At 33.9% G+C, this 13,689-nt stretch overlaps 1 protein-coding gene across 8 annotated transcripts in view; it reads right to left on the bottom strand.

The window, feature by feature from the left end:
- Positions 1-13,689, bottom strand: part of LOC145726117 (protein nervous wreck-like) — a 52,384-nt gene that overhangs the window by 16,075 nt on the left and 22,620 nt on the right. For 7 of the 8 annotated variants that reach the window (XR_014177487.1, XR_014177488.1, XR_014177489.1 and 4 more), the window contains exons 15-18: positions 10,005-10,352; positions 5,964-5,998; positions 4,458-4,698; positions 4,235-4,405 (exon numbers count right to left, since the gene is read on the bottom strand). Coding sequence is in view for 5 of the 8 variants with exons in the window: in XM_081975078.1 (XP_081831204.1) it covers positions 4,235-4,405; positions 4,458-4,698; positions 5,964-5,998; positions 10,005-10,352 (795 nt within the window). In the remaining 3 variants the exon portion in view is untranslated. Of the gene's footprint in view, positions 1-4,234; positions 4,406-4,457; positions 4,699-5,963; positions 5,999-10,004; positions 10,353-13,689 lie in introns of those variants that run through there. The other variant, XM_081975083.1, reaches the window with a different exon arrangement.

Genomic DNA, 13,689 nt, shown 5'->3' with positions numbered 1-13,689 from the left:
TTCGTTTCAAAACTGTCATTGCACTTTCCCTATCTTCATTAATTTTCTCTTTCTCTCTTTCCTTCAAACTGGACATCTTTATTTTGTTTTAAAATTACAGATGTCCTTATTTGACACGTGCGAACGTGGTTACTATGACAACTAGAAATTTCATTTAAACGTCAAAATATACTCGGTAATTTTAGCATTCTTTCATCTCAGCACAATTTCATTTAAAAAATTACAAATTACCGTGACATTTAACATGAAATACGAAAGTTAACTGTACTAGAAATATTGAAGGTGTAACAATTTGACAGCTCCTGACTTGGTTCCTATGACATTTAGGAGGTTCGTCCAAACGTCAAAGTGTATCTCGTAATTTTGACTAAACTCAATTTTCTTCATGAGGTTACAAATAACCGAGATATTTGATCGGAAATAGAGCAGTGCAAGTGAACAAGCTTTTTAAAAATGTCATAATTTGACAGCTCCTAAGTTAGTTGACAGTTATAAAGTTCGTTTCAAAACTCTCATTGTACTTTCTTTATCTTCATTATTTATCTTTCTCTCTTTCATTCAAACTGGACATCTCTATTTTCTTTCTTTAACTATGATAACTAGAAATTTCATTTAAATGTCAAAATATACTAAAAGTTTTTATGAGGAAAGAACACTAATAGCTGATAAAAACCGGTTTTGAACACTGTAGTACACACCAAACTTAAATATAGTGATGGGTAATTACAAATACTGTGTTTCTGGCAGTTCAAATTTTAAAACCGCTTTTCTCCTTGACTGTATCCAATTTCGTAATGTTTTTTTCAGGTTACTGGATAGTAAATTTAATGAGGATTCCAGAAATGTGCTTAAAACAGTAATTTTCTTACTCCAAGTGAGTTTTACAGGCCATTTTGTCTCTAACTGTCCTTTCAAACTGTGTTTCTGTCAGTTCAAGCTTTGATACCGTTTTTCTCCGCGGCTGTACCAAATCTTGTAGTGTTTTTTCATGTTATTGAATTGAAAATTTAACGAGGATTTCAAAAGTATGCTTAATGTCCGTTTTCCCAATCATTGGCTAAGTTGAGGTTAAGGACAGCTCAGTTAAGTTTAGTTTAGACTGCATTATTTTGCACCTGATCTGTCACATTCAAACCTCAACTTAGCTTAAGTTGTACTTTAAATCGACTTGGAAGTATCGGAAAAACAGGCATAAAACAGCCATTTTCTCACTTCAAATGTGTTTGACAAGCAATTTTGTCTCAGGCTATCAAATTGTGCTCAAATGTTGCAAAAATCAGGATTTAGAAAAGTTTTCTTGCAGTGTTCGATACAAATCGTGTTTTTTTAGATTTATGATAGTTATTTTGACAGTGGTTACGTGACTGCCTAGCTATCCTTAGGCATTATCTTATTATCCTCCAAAAACCACCTGATATCTGTCACTAATGTCAAAACTATCAAAATTTTCATAAAATTTGCAAGAATTAAGGTGGATTCATAGTTCTGTCAAACTCATAACTTTCAAACTCATAAATTTCCTGTCTTACTCAATTTATTTTACCGTACATTACTTAAATACAAAACTTTAGATTTCACAGATTTTTCAGGTATAATGTGTCATAAACTCAAACTGCCCCAAAAGGGCTGGTTTCGAGTAGTAAGTGTTCGATTTCAAATTCCCAGTTATTCCCCTGGTAATACCCCGAAAAAATATAACCAAAGAAAAAAATATTCCTATTTTTTTAAGAAAATTCTTTATTTTGGCAACCCTGGTAAAATTGGTATTTTTCCATATTTTTGGTTAAAAATAAAAAATATTTCTTAATAATGAAAAGAATTTTTATGGAGATTTGTAGCAATTGAAATTTGGCAACAAGCCTTTTACAAATATATTATGTTTTGAAGCATGCACTGTTAAAAAAAAAACTAAATAAAACAGAATTTTCTCAGAAGTTTTCTTGCGTAAAACTGAGGGTTGCCAGATCCTTGTCTAAATAAAAAATCCCCAAAAAAATATTTTTTTAGATTACAATTTGTTATTTTTGGATTTACATTTCGTCAATGTCTTTATACCTCCCCATTTCATTCAAACTGACATTTTTCTAGTGTTAAAGATGACAGAGGTGTCCTTATTTGACACGTGCTAACTTGGTTACTATGTTAGCTAAAAGATTCATTCAAACGTCAAAATATAGCCTATGATTTTGACGTTATTTTAACTAGACACAATTTTCTTCCAGAAGTTACAAATAACCAAGATATTTGATTGGAAATAAAGCAGTGCAAGTGAACAAGCTTCTTCTGACAGTTCGTTTCAAAACTGTCATTGCACTTTCCCTATCTTCATTAATTTTCTCTTTCTCTGTTTCCTTCAAACTGGACATCTTTATTTTGTTTTTTCAAAAATTACAGGTGTCCTTATTTGACACGTGCTAACGTGGTTACTATGACAACTAGAAATTTCATTTAAACGTCAAAATATACTCGGTAATTTTAGCAATCTTTCATCTCAGCACAATTTCATTTAAAAAATTACAAATTACCGTGACATTTAACATCATGAAATACGAAAGTTAACTGTACTAGAAATATTGAAGGTGTAACAATTTGACAGCTCCTGACTTGGTTCCTATGACATTTAGGAGGTTCGTCCAAACGTCAAAGTGTATCCCGTAATTTTGACTTTCTTTTCACTAAACACAATTTTCTTCCAGAGGTTACAAATAACCGAGATATTTGATCGGAAATAGAGCAGTGCAAGTGAACAAGCTTTTTAGAAATGTCATAATTTGACAGCTCCTAAGTTGGTTACTGTGACAGTTAGAAAGTTCGTTTCAAAACTCTCATTGCACTTTCGTTATCTTCATTAATTTTATCTTTCTCTCTTTCCTTCAAACTGGACATCTCTATTTTCTTTCTTTGACTATGATAACTAGAAATTTAATTTAAATGTCGAAATATACTCTGTGTTATTTTCTAGACCAAGTTTTTATAAGGAAAGAACACTAATAGCTGATAAAAACCGGTTTTGAACACTGTAGTACACACCAAACTTAAATATAGTGATGGGTAATTACAAATACTGTGTTTCTGGCAGTTCCAATTTCGTAATGTTTTTTCACGTTACTGGATAGGAAATTTAATGAGGATTCCAAAAATGTGTTTAAAACAATAATTTTCTTACTCCAAGTGAGTTTTACAGGCAATTTTGTCCTTTCAAACTATGTTTCTGTCATTTCAAGCTTTGATACCGCTTTTCTCCGTGGCTGTACCAAATCTTGTAGTATTTTTTCATGTTATTGGATAGAAAATTTAACGAGAATTTCAAAAATATGCTTAATGTCCGTTTTCCCAATCATTGGCCAAGTTGAGTTTAAGGACAGCTCAGTTAAGTTTAGTTTGGACTGCATTATTTTGCACCTGATCTGTCACATTGAAACCTCAATTTACCTTAAGTTGTACTTAAAATCGACTTGGAAGTGTCGGGGAAACAGGGATAAAACAGCCATTTTCTCACTCCAAGTGTGTTTGACAAGCAATTTTGTCTCAGACTATCAAATTGTGCTCAAATGTTGCAAAAATCAGGATTTAGAAAAGTTTTCTTGCAGTGTTCGATACAAATCGTGTTTTTTTAGATTTATGATAGTTATTTTGACAGTGGTTACGTGACTGCCTAGCTATCCTTAGGCATTACCTTATTATCCTCCTAAAACCACGTGATATCTGTTACTAATGTCAAAACTTTCATAGAATTTGCAAGAATTAAGGTGGATTCATAGTTCTGTCAAACTCATAAATTTACTGGTAAAATAGGTAAATTTCCTGTCTCACTGAATTTTATTTTACCGTACATTACTTGAATACAAAACTTTAATACAAAGACTTAAATACAAAGATTTCACAGATTTTTCAGGTATAATGTGTCATAAACTCAAACTGTCCCAAAAGGGCTGGTTTCGAGTAGTAAGTGTTCGATTTCAAATCCCCAGTTATTCCCCTGCTAATACTCCGAAAAAATATAACCAAAGAAAAAAATATCCCTATTTTTTGAAGAAAATTCTTTCTTCCGGCAACCCTGGTATTTTTCCATATTTTTGGTTAAGAACAGTAGGTATGTAGGTAATGCATAAAAATAAATCAAAAATATGTCTTAATAATGAAAGGAATTTTTATGGGGATTTGTAGGAATTGAAATTTGGCAACAAGCATTTTACAATAAGAAATTTTGTAAATAAAAAAGGTTTTAACTTACCATCACTCCCAGTACTGCTACTAATAGCCAGCTGACCTGAATCCTGTGGAGTATCCTCCACTTCTTCAACTTCAACATCCAAATCCCTACTCGACACTGTTTCTATTGGAGTCTCGTCAGGTTCTTCGATTATAGGTTCTGGCGGTGAATCTTGTTTATCAGTTCTTTCAGCTGTAAATCACAATTTCAATTATTTACATTAACCCACACCGATCCAACTAGCCTGGAGTGTATTTGGACATTACGACCCTATCTTCTTCCTCATCCTCCAAATCATCTTCGTCTTCCTCTTCGATGACGTCGTTCTGGTGGTTCACCACCGTTATTTCCTGTTCTTGCTCGTCAGGGGGCGGAAACGGTTGCTCCGGCTCCTCCATCATAGGCGTGGCAGCTGTGATTACGATTTGGGCCACACCCAACGAGTCTCCGTCCGTTTCTCTAGGTTCGATAATTTCTTTTCCATCCTACGTGGAAGAGTCAGGAAAATGTGAAAAATCATGAAAATTAGTTTAAAAACTAAAAAATGAGCAAAATTATGAAAATTGATCAAAATCATGAAAATTGGTTTAAAAACTAAAAAATGAGCAAAATTATGAAAATTGATCAAAATCATGAAAATTGGTTTAAAAACTACAAAATAAGCAAATCATGAAAATTGATCAAAATCATGAAAATTGATCAAAATCATGAAAATTGGTTTAAAAACTAAAAAATGAGCAAAATTATGAAAATTGATCAAAATCATGAAAATTGGTTTAAAAACTAAAAAATGAACAAAATAATGAAAATTGATCAAAATCATGAAAATTGGTTTAAAAACTAAAAAATGAGCAAATCATGAAAATTGATCAAAATCATGAAAATTGGTTTAAAAACTAAAAAATGAGCAAAATTATGAAAATTGATCAAAATCATGAAAATTTTTTTAAAAACTAAAAAATGAGCAAATCATGAAAATTGATCAAAATCATGAAAATTGGTTTAAAAACTAAAAAATGAGCAAAATTATGAAAATTGTTCAAAATCATGAAAATTGGTTCAAAAACTAAAAAATGAGCAAAATTATGAAAATTGATAAAACTCATGAAAATTGGTTTAAAAATTAAAAAATGAACAAAATAATGAAAATTGATCAAAATCATGAAAATTGGTTTAAAAACTAAAAAATGAGCAAATCATGAAAATTGATCAAAATCATGAAAATTGGTTCAAAAACTAAAAAATGAGCAAAATTATGAAAATTGATAAAACTCATGAAAATTGGTTTAAAAACTAAAAAATGAACAAAATAATGAAAATTGGTTTAAAAACAAAAAAATGAGCAAAATCATGAAAATTGATCAAAATCATGAAAATTGGTTCAAAAACTAAAAAATGAGCAAAACTATGAAAATTGATCAAACTCATGAAAATTGGTTCAAAAACTAAAAAATGACCAAAATCATGAAAATTGATCAAACTCATGAAAATTGGTTCAAAAACTAAAAAACGAGCAAAACTATGAAAATTGATCAAACTCATGAAAATTGGTTTAAAAACTAAAAAATGAGCAAATCATGAAAATTGATCAAAATCATGAAAACTGGTTTAAAAACTAAAAAATGAGCAAAATTATGAAAATTGATCAAAATCATTTTTGTGTATTAAAGGATTTGCCACTAATGACGGTAATTTCTGTTGTTTTATTATGCCCAATCAAATGATCTACTTTAGAAATAATTCAACATACCTCGTCGCTTATTTCAAGACTGGGAATTCCGATCGCTGTGCGTATGCAGGACAAAAATAGGATATATTAGGATTGGGAGAGTTACAAGCGCTTCCTGATGGGACTACATTGTCAAATTTCAAGTTATAGACACTATTATGAAGTTAAAACAGCATTATGATAGTGTATCAGTAATTTGGCGACAAAATTTCTCTACACTTTATAACTCTGTTATCTGACAAAATTTTTAAAAAAATCATCAAAGGGGAAAGTTGTAAGTTATTTAAAATTTAATTCTACCATAAAGAGGCTCCAGAGCCTTGAAGAATGGCATAGACATTTTTGAATTTAGAACTCAGTTTATCAAGAAAACTGTAACATCCTGTATAAGCCTTTCATCTGTTAAACAAAAAAGAAGAAAGAAAAATTCAATTTTCTGCAAAATTAGAGAGGCTTCCTATAGAGGAGAGATAAAGTGATGAACCCGGCACGGTGTATAATCTGTCAAAATTACAAAAACCATTTTCTGACATTAATTTTTGGAGAAAATTATAAAATGCCAAGTGTTTTTTGAAAGAACCGCACTCTAAATAGTCTCGAGGCCAAATTTGACAGTTCTGACGTTAAAGAACACTTTCGTACTTTTCTTACGTCACGTGACAGCTGTCATAACTGTCGAAAGCCGTTTACCAATGACCTGAAACTATAGAAAGTAGAAATAGTTGCTAATTTGAGGAATGACACTGGAAATTGTGTTTAAATCTCCATGAGCCAAATTTGATAGTTAGTAGGACGTTAAGGAACAGTTTAATACTTTGCTTGGGTCACGTGACAGCTGTCATAACTGTTAAAACTCACTCACCGGTGACCTGAAAGTATAAAATGCCAAATAGATGTGTTTCTTTGAGGAATAGTACTGTAAGTTGTTTTTACAGCTTCAGAGAGGCAAATTTGACAGTTCTCACGTTAAGAAACACTTTAATACTCTGCTTGGGCCACGTGACAGCTGTCATAACTGTTAAAACTCACTCACCAGTGACTTGAAAGTATAAAATGCCAAATAGATGTGTTTCTTTGGGAAATTGTACTGTAAGTTCTTTTTACAGCTTCAGGGAGCCAAATTTGACAATTCTGACGTTAAGGAACACTTTTCATACTTTTCTTACGTCACGTGACAGCTGTCAAAACTGTCAAAATCCGTTTACCAATGACCTGAAACTATAAAAAGTAGAAATAGTTGCTAATTTGAGGAATGAGACTGGAAATTGTGTTTAAAGCTCCATGAGCCAAATTTGATAGTTAGTAGGACGTTAAGGAACAGTTTAATACTTTGCTTGGGTCACGGGACAGCTGTCATAACTGTCAAAACTCACTCATCAGTGACTTGAAAGTATAAAATGTCAAATAGATGTGTTTATTTGAGGAATTGCACTGTAAGTTGTTTTTACAGCTTCAGGGAGGTAAATTTGACAGTTCTCACGTTAAGGAACACTTTAATACTTTGCTTGGGCCACGTGACAACTGTCATAACTGTTAAAACTCACTCAGCGGTGGCCTGAAGTATAAAAATGCCAAATAGATGTGTTTCTTTGGGAAATTACACTGTAACTTCTTTTTACAGCTTCAGGGAGCCAAATTTGACAATTCTGACGTTAAGGAACACTTTCGTACTTTTCTTACGTCACGTGACAGCTGTCATAACTGTCGAAATCCGTTTACCAATGACCTGAAACTATAAAAAGTAGAAATAGTTGCTAATTTGAGGAATGACACTGGAAATTGTGTTTAAAGCTCCATGAGCCAAATTTGATAGTTAGTAGGACGTTAAGGAACAGTTTAATACTTTGCTTGGGTCACGGGACAGCTGTCATAACTGTCAAATTCACTCATCAGTGACTTGAAAGTATAAAATGCCAAATAGATGTGTTTCTTTGAGGAATTGCACTGTAAGTTGTTTTTACAGCTTCAGGGAGCCAAATTTGACAATTCTGACGTTAAGGAACACTTTTCATACTTTTCTTACGTCACGTGACAGCTGTCATAACTGTCGAAATCCGTTTACCAATGACCTGAAATTATAGAAAGTAGAAATAGTTGCTAATTTGAGAAATTACACTGGAAGTTGTGTTTAAAGATCCATGAGCCAAATTTGATAGTTAGTAGGATGTTAAGGAACAGTTTAATACTTTGTTTGGGCCACGTGACAGCTGTCATAACTGTCAAAACTCACTCACCAGTGACTTGAAAGTATAAAATGTCAAATAGATGTGTTTCTTTGAGGAATTGCACTGTAAGTTGTTTTTACAGCTTCAGGGAGCCAAATTTGACAGTTCTCACATTAAGAAACACTTAAATAGTCTGCTTGGGCCACGTGACAGCTATCATAACTGTTAAAACTCACTCACCGGTGACCTGAAAGTATAAAATGCCAAATAGATGTGTTTCTTTGAGGAATAGCACTGTAAGTTGTTTTTACAGCTTCAGGGAGCCAAATTTGACAGTTCTCACGTTAAGAAACACTTTAATACTTTGCTTGGGTCACGGGACAGCTGTCATAACTGTCAAAACTCACTCATCAGTGACTTGAAAGTATAAAATGCCAAATAGATGTGTTTCTTTGAGGAATAGCACTGTAAGTTCTTTTTACAGCTTCAGGGAGCCAAATTTGACAATTCTGACGTTAAGGAACACTTTTCATACTTTTCTTACGTCACGTGACAGCTGTCATAACTGTCGAAATCCGTTTACCAATGACCTGAAACTATAGAAAGTAGAAATAGTTGCTAATTTGAGGAATTACGCTGGAAGTTGTGTTTAAAGATCCATAAGCCAAATTTGATAGTTAGTAGGACGTTAAGGAACAGTTTAATAGTTTGCTTGGGCCACGTGACAGCTGTCATAACTGTCAAAAATCACTCACCAGTGACTTGAAAGTATAAAATGCCAAATAGATGTGTTTCTTTGAGGAATTGCACTGTAAGTTGTTTTTACAGCTTCAGGGAGGTAAATTTGACAGTTCTCACGTTAAGGAACACTTTAATACTTTGGTTGGGCCACGTGACAGCTGTCATAACTGTTAAAACTCACTCAGCGGTGGCCTGAAGTATAAAAATGCCAAATAGATGTGTTTCTTTGGGAAATTACACTGTAAATTCTTTTTACAGCTTCAGGGAGCCAAATTTGACAATTCTGACGTTAAGGAACACTTTCGTACTTTTCTTACGTCATGTGACAGCTGTCATAACTGTCGAAATCCGTTTACCAATGACCTGAAACTATAGAAAGTAGAAATAGTTGCTAATTTGAGAAATTACACTGGAAGTTGTGTTTAAAGATCCATAAGCCAAATTTGATAGTTAGTAGGACGTTAAGGAACAGTTTAATAGTTTGCTTGGGCCACGTGACAGCTGTCATAACTGTCAAAAATCACTCACCAGTGACTTGAAAGTATAAAATGCCAAATAGATGTGTTTCTTTGAGGAATTGCACTGTAAGTTGTTTTTACAGCTTCAGGGAGCCAAATTTGACAGTTCTCACATTAAGAAACACTTAAATACTCTGCTTGGGCCACGTGACAGCTGTCATAACTGTCCAAACTCACACTGGAAAGTATAAAATACCAAATAGATGTGTTTCTTTGAGGAATTGCACTGTAAGTTGTTTTTACAGCTTCAGGGAGCCAAATTTGACAGTTCTCACATTAAGAAACACTTAAATACTCTGCTTGGGCCACGTGACAGCTGTCATAACTGTCCAAACTCACACTAGAAAGTATAAAATACCAAATAGATGTGTTTCTTTGAGAAATTGCAATGTAAGATGTTTTTACAGCTTTAGGGAGCCAAATTTGACAATTCTGTCGTTAAGGAACACTTTCATACTTCTTACGTCATGTGGCAGTGAATGTGACGTGTTTTGACACTTTGTCTAAGACTCGTTGTTATATTTATTGCCAAAACGAATTGTCACTTTATGGTTTCCTCCACTTTTATCCTTTTTACATTACATACACCATCATAATACTGTTCCTTGGTGGGATTAAAAATAAAACCAAAAACTTACTCGGAATTGTGGGTTGTCCACCTTGAAACTGACTGCCATATTGCTGGCGCTGGTCTCGCGTCAATTTGATCGAGAACTGATTCGATTGACTGACGTCCGGTTTGGTGGTCGGTTCCGTCCCGTTCATGTGCAAAACTGGAGCCGGCTGCTGAGGGGGTTGTGGATCGATCGTTTGGGGGGAATCGAGCGCGTCATCATCAGCCGGCTCCTTCAGAAAATTCGGAATGTCCGGGGGGGTAAAAACGGGCGGCGCCGATTGGGGCGGCGTCTCGTCCCATTGGTTCGTTAACGGTTCACCGTACTCGTCGCATTCTTCCACTACCAGGGATGGAAAGTTCCCTATTCTACCTAAAAATAGAAAATGATAAACATGTAAATTTGAGTGTGTTGCATTATAAGTCACTTAAAGAAAAATTCAAAGAACTAGAAGACTTTTTTGGTTTTCTGCATAAGATTATCATTAATTTTATAATATTCGTTTACGTTACAAGAGATAGATATTGTAATAATAATAATAATAATATCGTTTATTTAGCTAGTCAAGCTATATACAAAAACGACAAAAGCAGTCACAACTATTACACCAACTGACTTCGCAAGCCAATAATAACAATATGTCCTTATACAATCAAGTCAATGTCAATACTTTAATAATACATATTCTCTTAAATGTTGTTTAAATTTATCTAGGTTTTCGCAAATTTTAATATTAACAGGTAGACAATTAAACTCATACAGACCTCTGCATAAAACAGTGCTGGCTAATGATTCCGTATTACATTTGTTAGTTAAAACAAAATCGTTTTTGTTCCTTGTGTTATAATTATGCACATCACTAAAGTTAGTTGCTTTGCCACACAGGTAAGATGGTAATAATTTGTTTTTAATTTTATAAATAAACACAAATGTGTTAAATACGGTTTTTTGTTTTACCGTTAAGAAATCTAACACATTTAACATGATTTTAATCGGCGTGTACCGGTTGCTTTTAAGAATTATACGCATTGCTCTATTTTGTATGGTCTGTAAATCATTTAAAATATATGCCGGCAAATTGTAAAAAAGTGTACTACAGAACTCTAAGTGTGGCGCCGCTATGCTGTTATACAATAATAACTTAGTGCTTACAGATAAATTTCTCCCAACCCTTGCTATAAAATTAACCTTTTTTGAAAATTTTCTTGTTATGTACTTAATTTGCTTATCATACGATATTTGTTGATTTCTTAAACTAATATGTACATTACTTATGTCTAGTTTAGACAGTAAATGTTGTTTTCCAAAAACACAAAATTTAGTTTTATTTACATTTACACTTAGACTATTACTACAAAGCCATTTGCTTAAACTGTTAATGTCATAATTTATATAATCTTGCAACTGACTTATGTTTGGTCCACAGATGTAAATCATGGTATCATCTGCAAATAGTTCGATTTTCGTGTACTTTACTGTCTTAACAATATCATTTATATATAAAAGAAAGAGAAATGGACCGAGAACAGTACCTTGTGGTACACCATTATTTATTACAATGCAATCAGATGTGCTATTTTTAAATTTTACAGTTTGTGTTCTATTATGCAGGTAAGATTGAAACCATTTTAATACAGTGCCTTTGAAACCCATTTTATTCATTTTCTTAATCAAAGTATCTCTATTTATCGTTTCAAATGCCCTTTTGAAATCCAAAAACACTGCTAGTACATAATTATTTTTGTCAATGCTCTTACGGAATTCGTCACAAATATTTATAATTACTGTCTCACATGAATGTCCCTGGCGAAAGCCTGATTGATTACTTACAAGTATGTTATTTTCACTAAAAAAGTTTTGGACTTGTTCTTTTACTACCATTTCTAATAGTTTTTCGTACACTGGTACTTTATTTATAGGTCTAAAATCAGAGCATAAATTCGAGTTTGTCACTTTGGGAATCGGCACAATTGTTGAGCATTTCCATAACTCCGGAAACACCCCACTTGAAAGTGATGCATTTATCACATCTAAAATCCTATTTGCAGCTACGTCCATGACATCCTTAAATACTTTGGTTGATATTCCATTTTCATCTCCTCCGACTTGTTTCATAAGTTTAATATGCTTTTTTAGGTCTGCTATAGAAATTTGTTTAAACACATCAATAGATGATTTATTTCCAAAAACAATCTCGGTTACATCTTCTAAATGTGCATTTGGTGGGATTCCATTAATTATATCTGCAACACTGTTCACAAAGTATTTGTTAAATTGATTTGCTATACATGACTCATCTACAATTGCACCTCCCTCAAATTTTATTAAGTCTGGCAAGTGGCTTGTCTTGAAAATAAGGATTTTTTTTTCAAGAAAATAAAGAAAATTAATTTTTTTTTTTTTACTTTCGGTAAAATCGTCAGTCCGATAGTCTCGATAGTCTTCTTTAGTTGGTATGCTAGTCATGGAAGCCACCGCCTTTGGTATGGTAATAATTGTGCGACTGACAGATGGCGCTACTAGCGTTGGTGTGGTGGTTAAACTGGGATTGATAGAGGGATCATCCATATTCATGTTCTGAGTCCAGTATTGCCGTAACAACTCTTTTTTACGCATTCTTCTTAAATTTGAGGTACCCACCGATGAGGGCACTGTCATCGGAATGTTGGCTGACATATTATTGGCCGCTATACTAGGACTAACATTTGATACGGTGTTTATAGTAGGTCGAGGCACTAATGGAACACTGGCCGTGTAGTTTGCTATGGGGCCTTTAATCTTGACTTTCAACTGGTTACGTGAATCAGACAAGGACACTTTAATGTTACTGCTGTTGTTATTGGCCACTTCTGGAGCGGACGGTTCCTCTTTTTGGCACAAGGCGGTGTGCAAGGCTTTTTCAAAGTCCTCGTCCAGCTCTTCGTGTACTTGCGCTCCGGCCGTTCCACTGGCAAAGGCGCTCAGCAAGTTTTGCTCGTTGTAGCTCGGTTGATCGAAAGTTGCGGTGTTGTTGTAAGTGCGCATGTCCACCGGACCGGGAAGGACCGGATTTGGAAAGGCGGAAGCGGCAACGGCGGGTTCCGCCTCCGTTTTCGGACTGGGCGGTTTCAAATCCGAGTTGAAACGATTCTTCGGGCTGGCAAATTTCGGCGACTTTGGCGAACTGTACGAATCGAACTTTTTCTCGTGCGGTTCTTGTCGGGGACTTTTTCCGGGACTTTTCGCTGGCGATTTGTTGAGTAGCTGCGACGTGACTCGGGCCGATGTCCTTCTCGGTTTATGCCTAATAATTACTTTTTCTAATAAATTACATTTTAAATTTACATAAACGCTTATTATGCCTGCTTTACACCTCCCATTTAAGAATTAAATTAAATTTAAATTTCCACTAAAATTAGAAAAATAAATGACTGTTTTGACTTACTGGACGTTCGACGTTCATGTTTGACGTTGACGTTTCTATTGTCATCGACATTACGCGTGTTTTGTGGATAAAGAAAATTTTTATTAAAATAATTTAAAAAATTTGTTCTTAAACCACTTTTTCGGTAAAAAATCGAATTATGGAAATAGACGATTCAAGTCTAATAGACTACGTATCGCAATAGAAGACAGCAATTTACATCATGAGTGATGACAAGTATGACAGTGATAGTTCCGAAAGTCAACGAATTTAAACGAATTAAGCCGAACTTTAATAAAGTTGGTT

Source organism: Ips typographus, linkage group LG3, assembly GCF_016097725.1.
Source record: "Ips typographus isolate SLU linkage group LG3, UJ_Ityp_2.0, whole genome shotgun sequence".
NCBI classification, from domain to species: Eukaryota; Metazoa; Arthropoda; class Insecta; order Coleoptera; family Curculionidae; genus Ips; species Ips typographus.
This window is presented reverse-complemented; position numbering and strand designations above follow the sequence as displayed.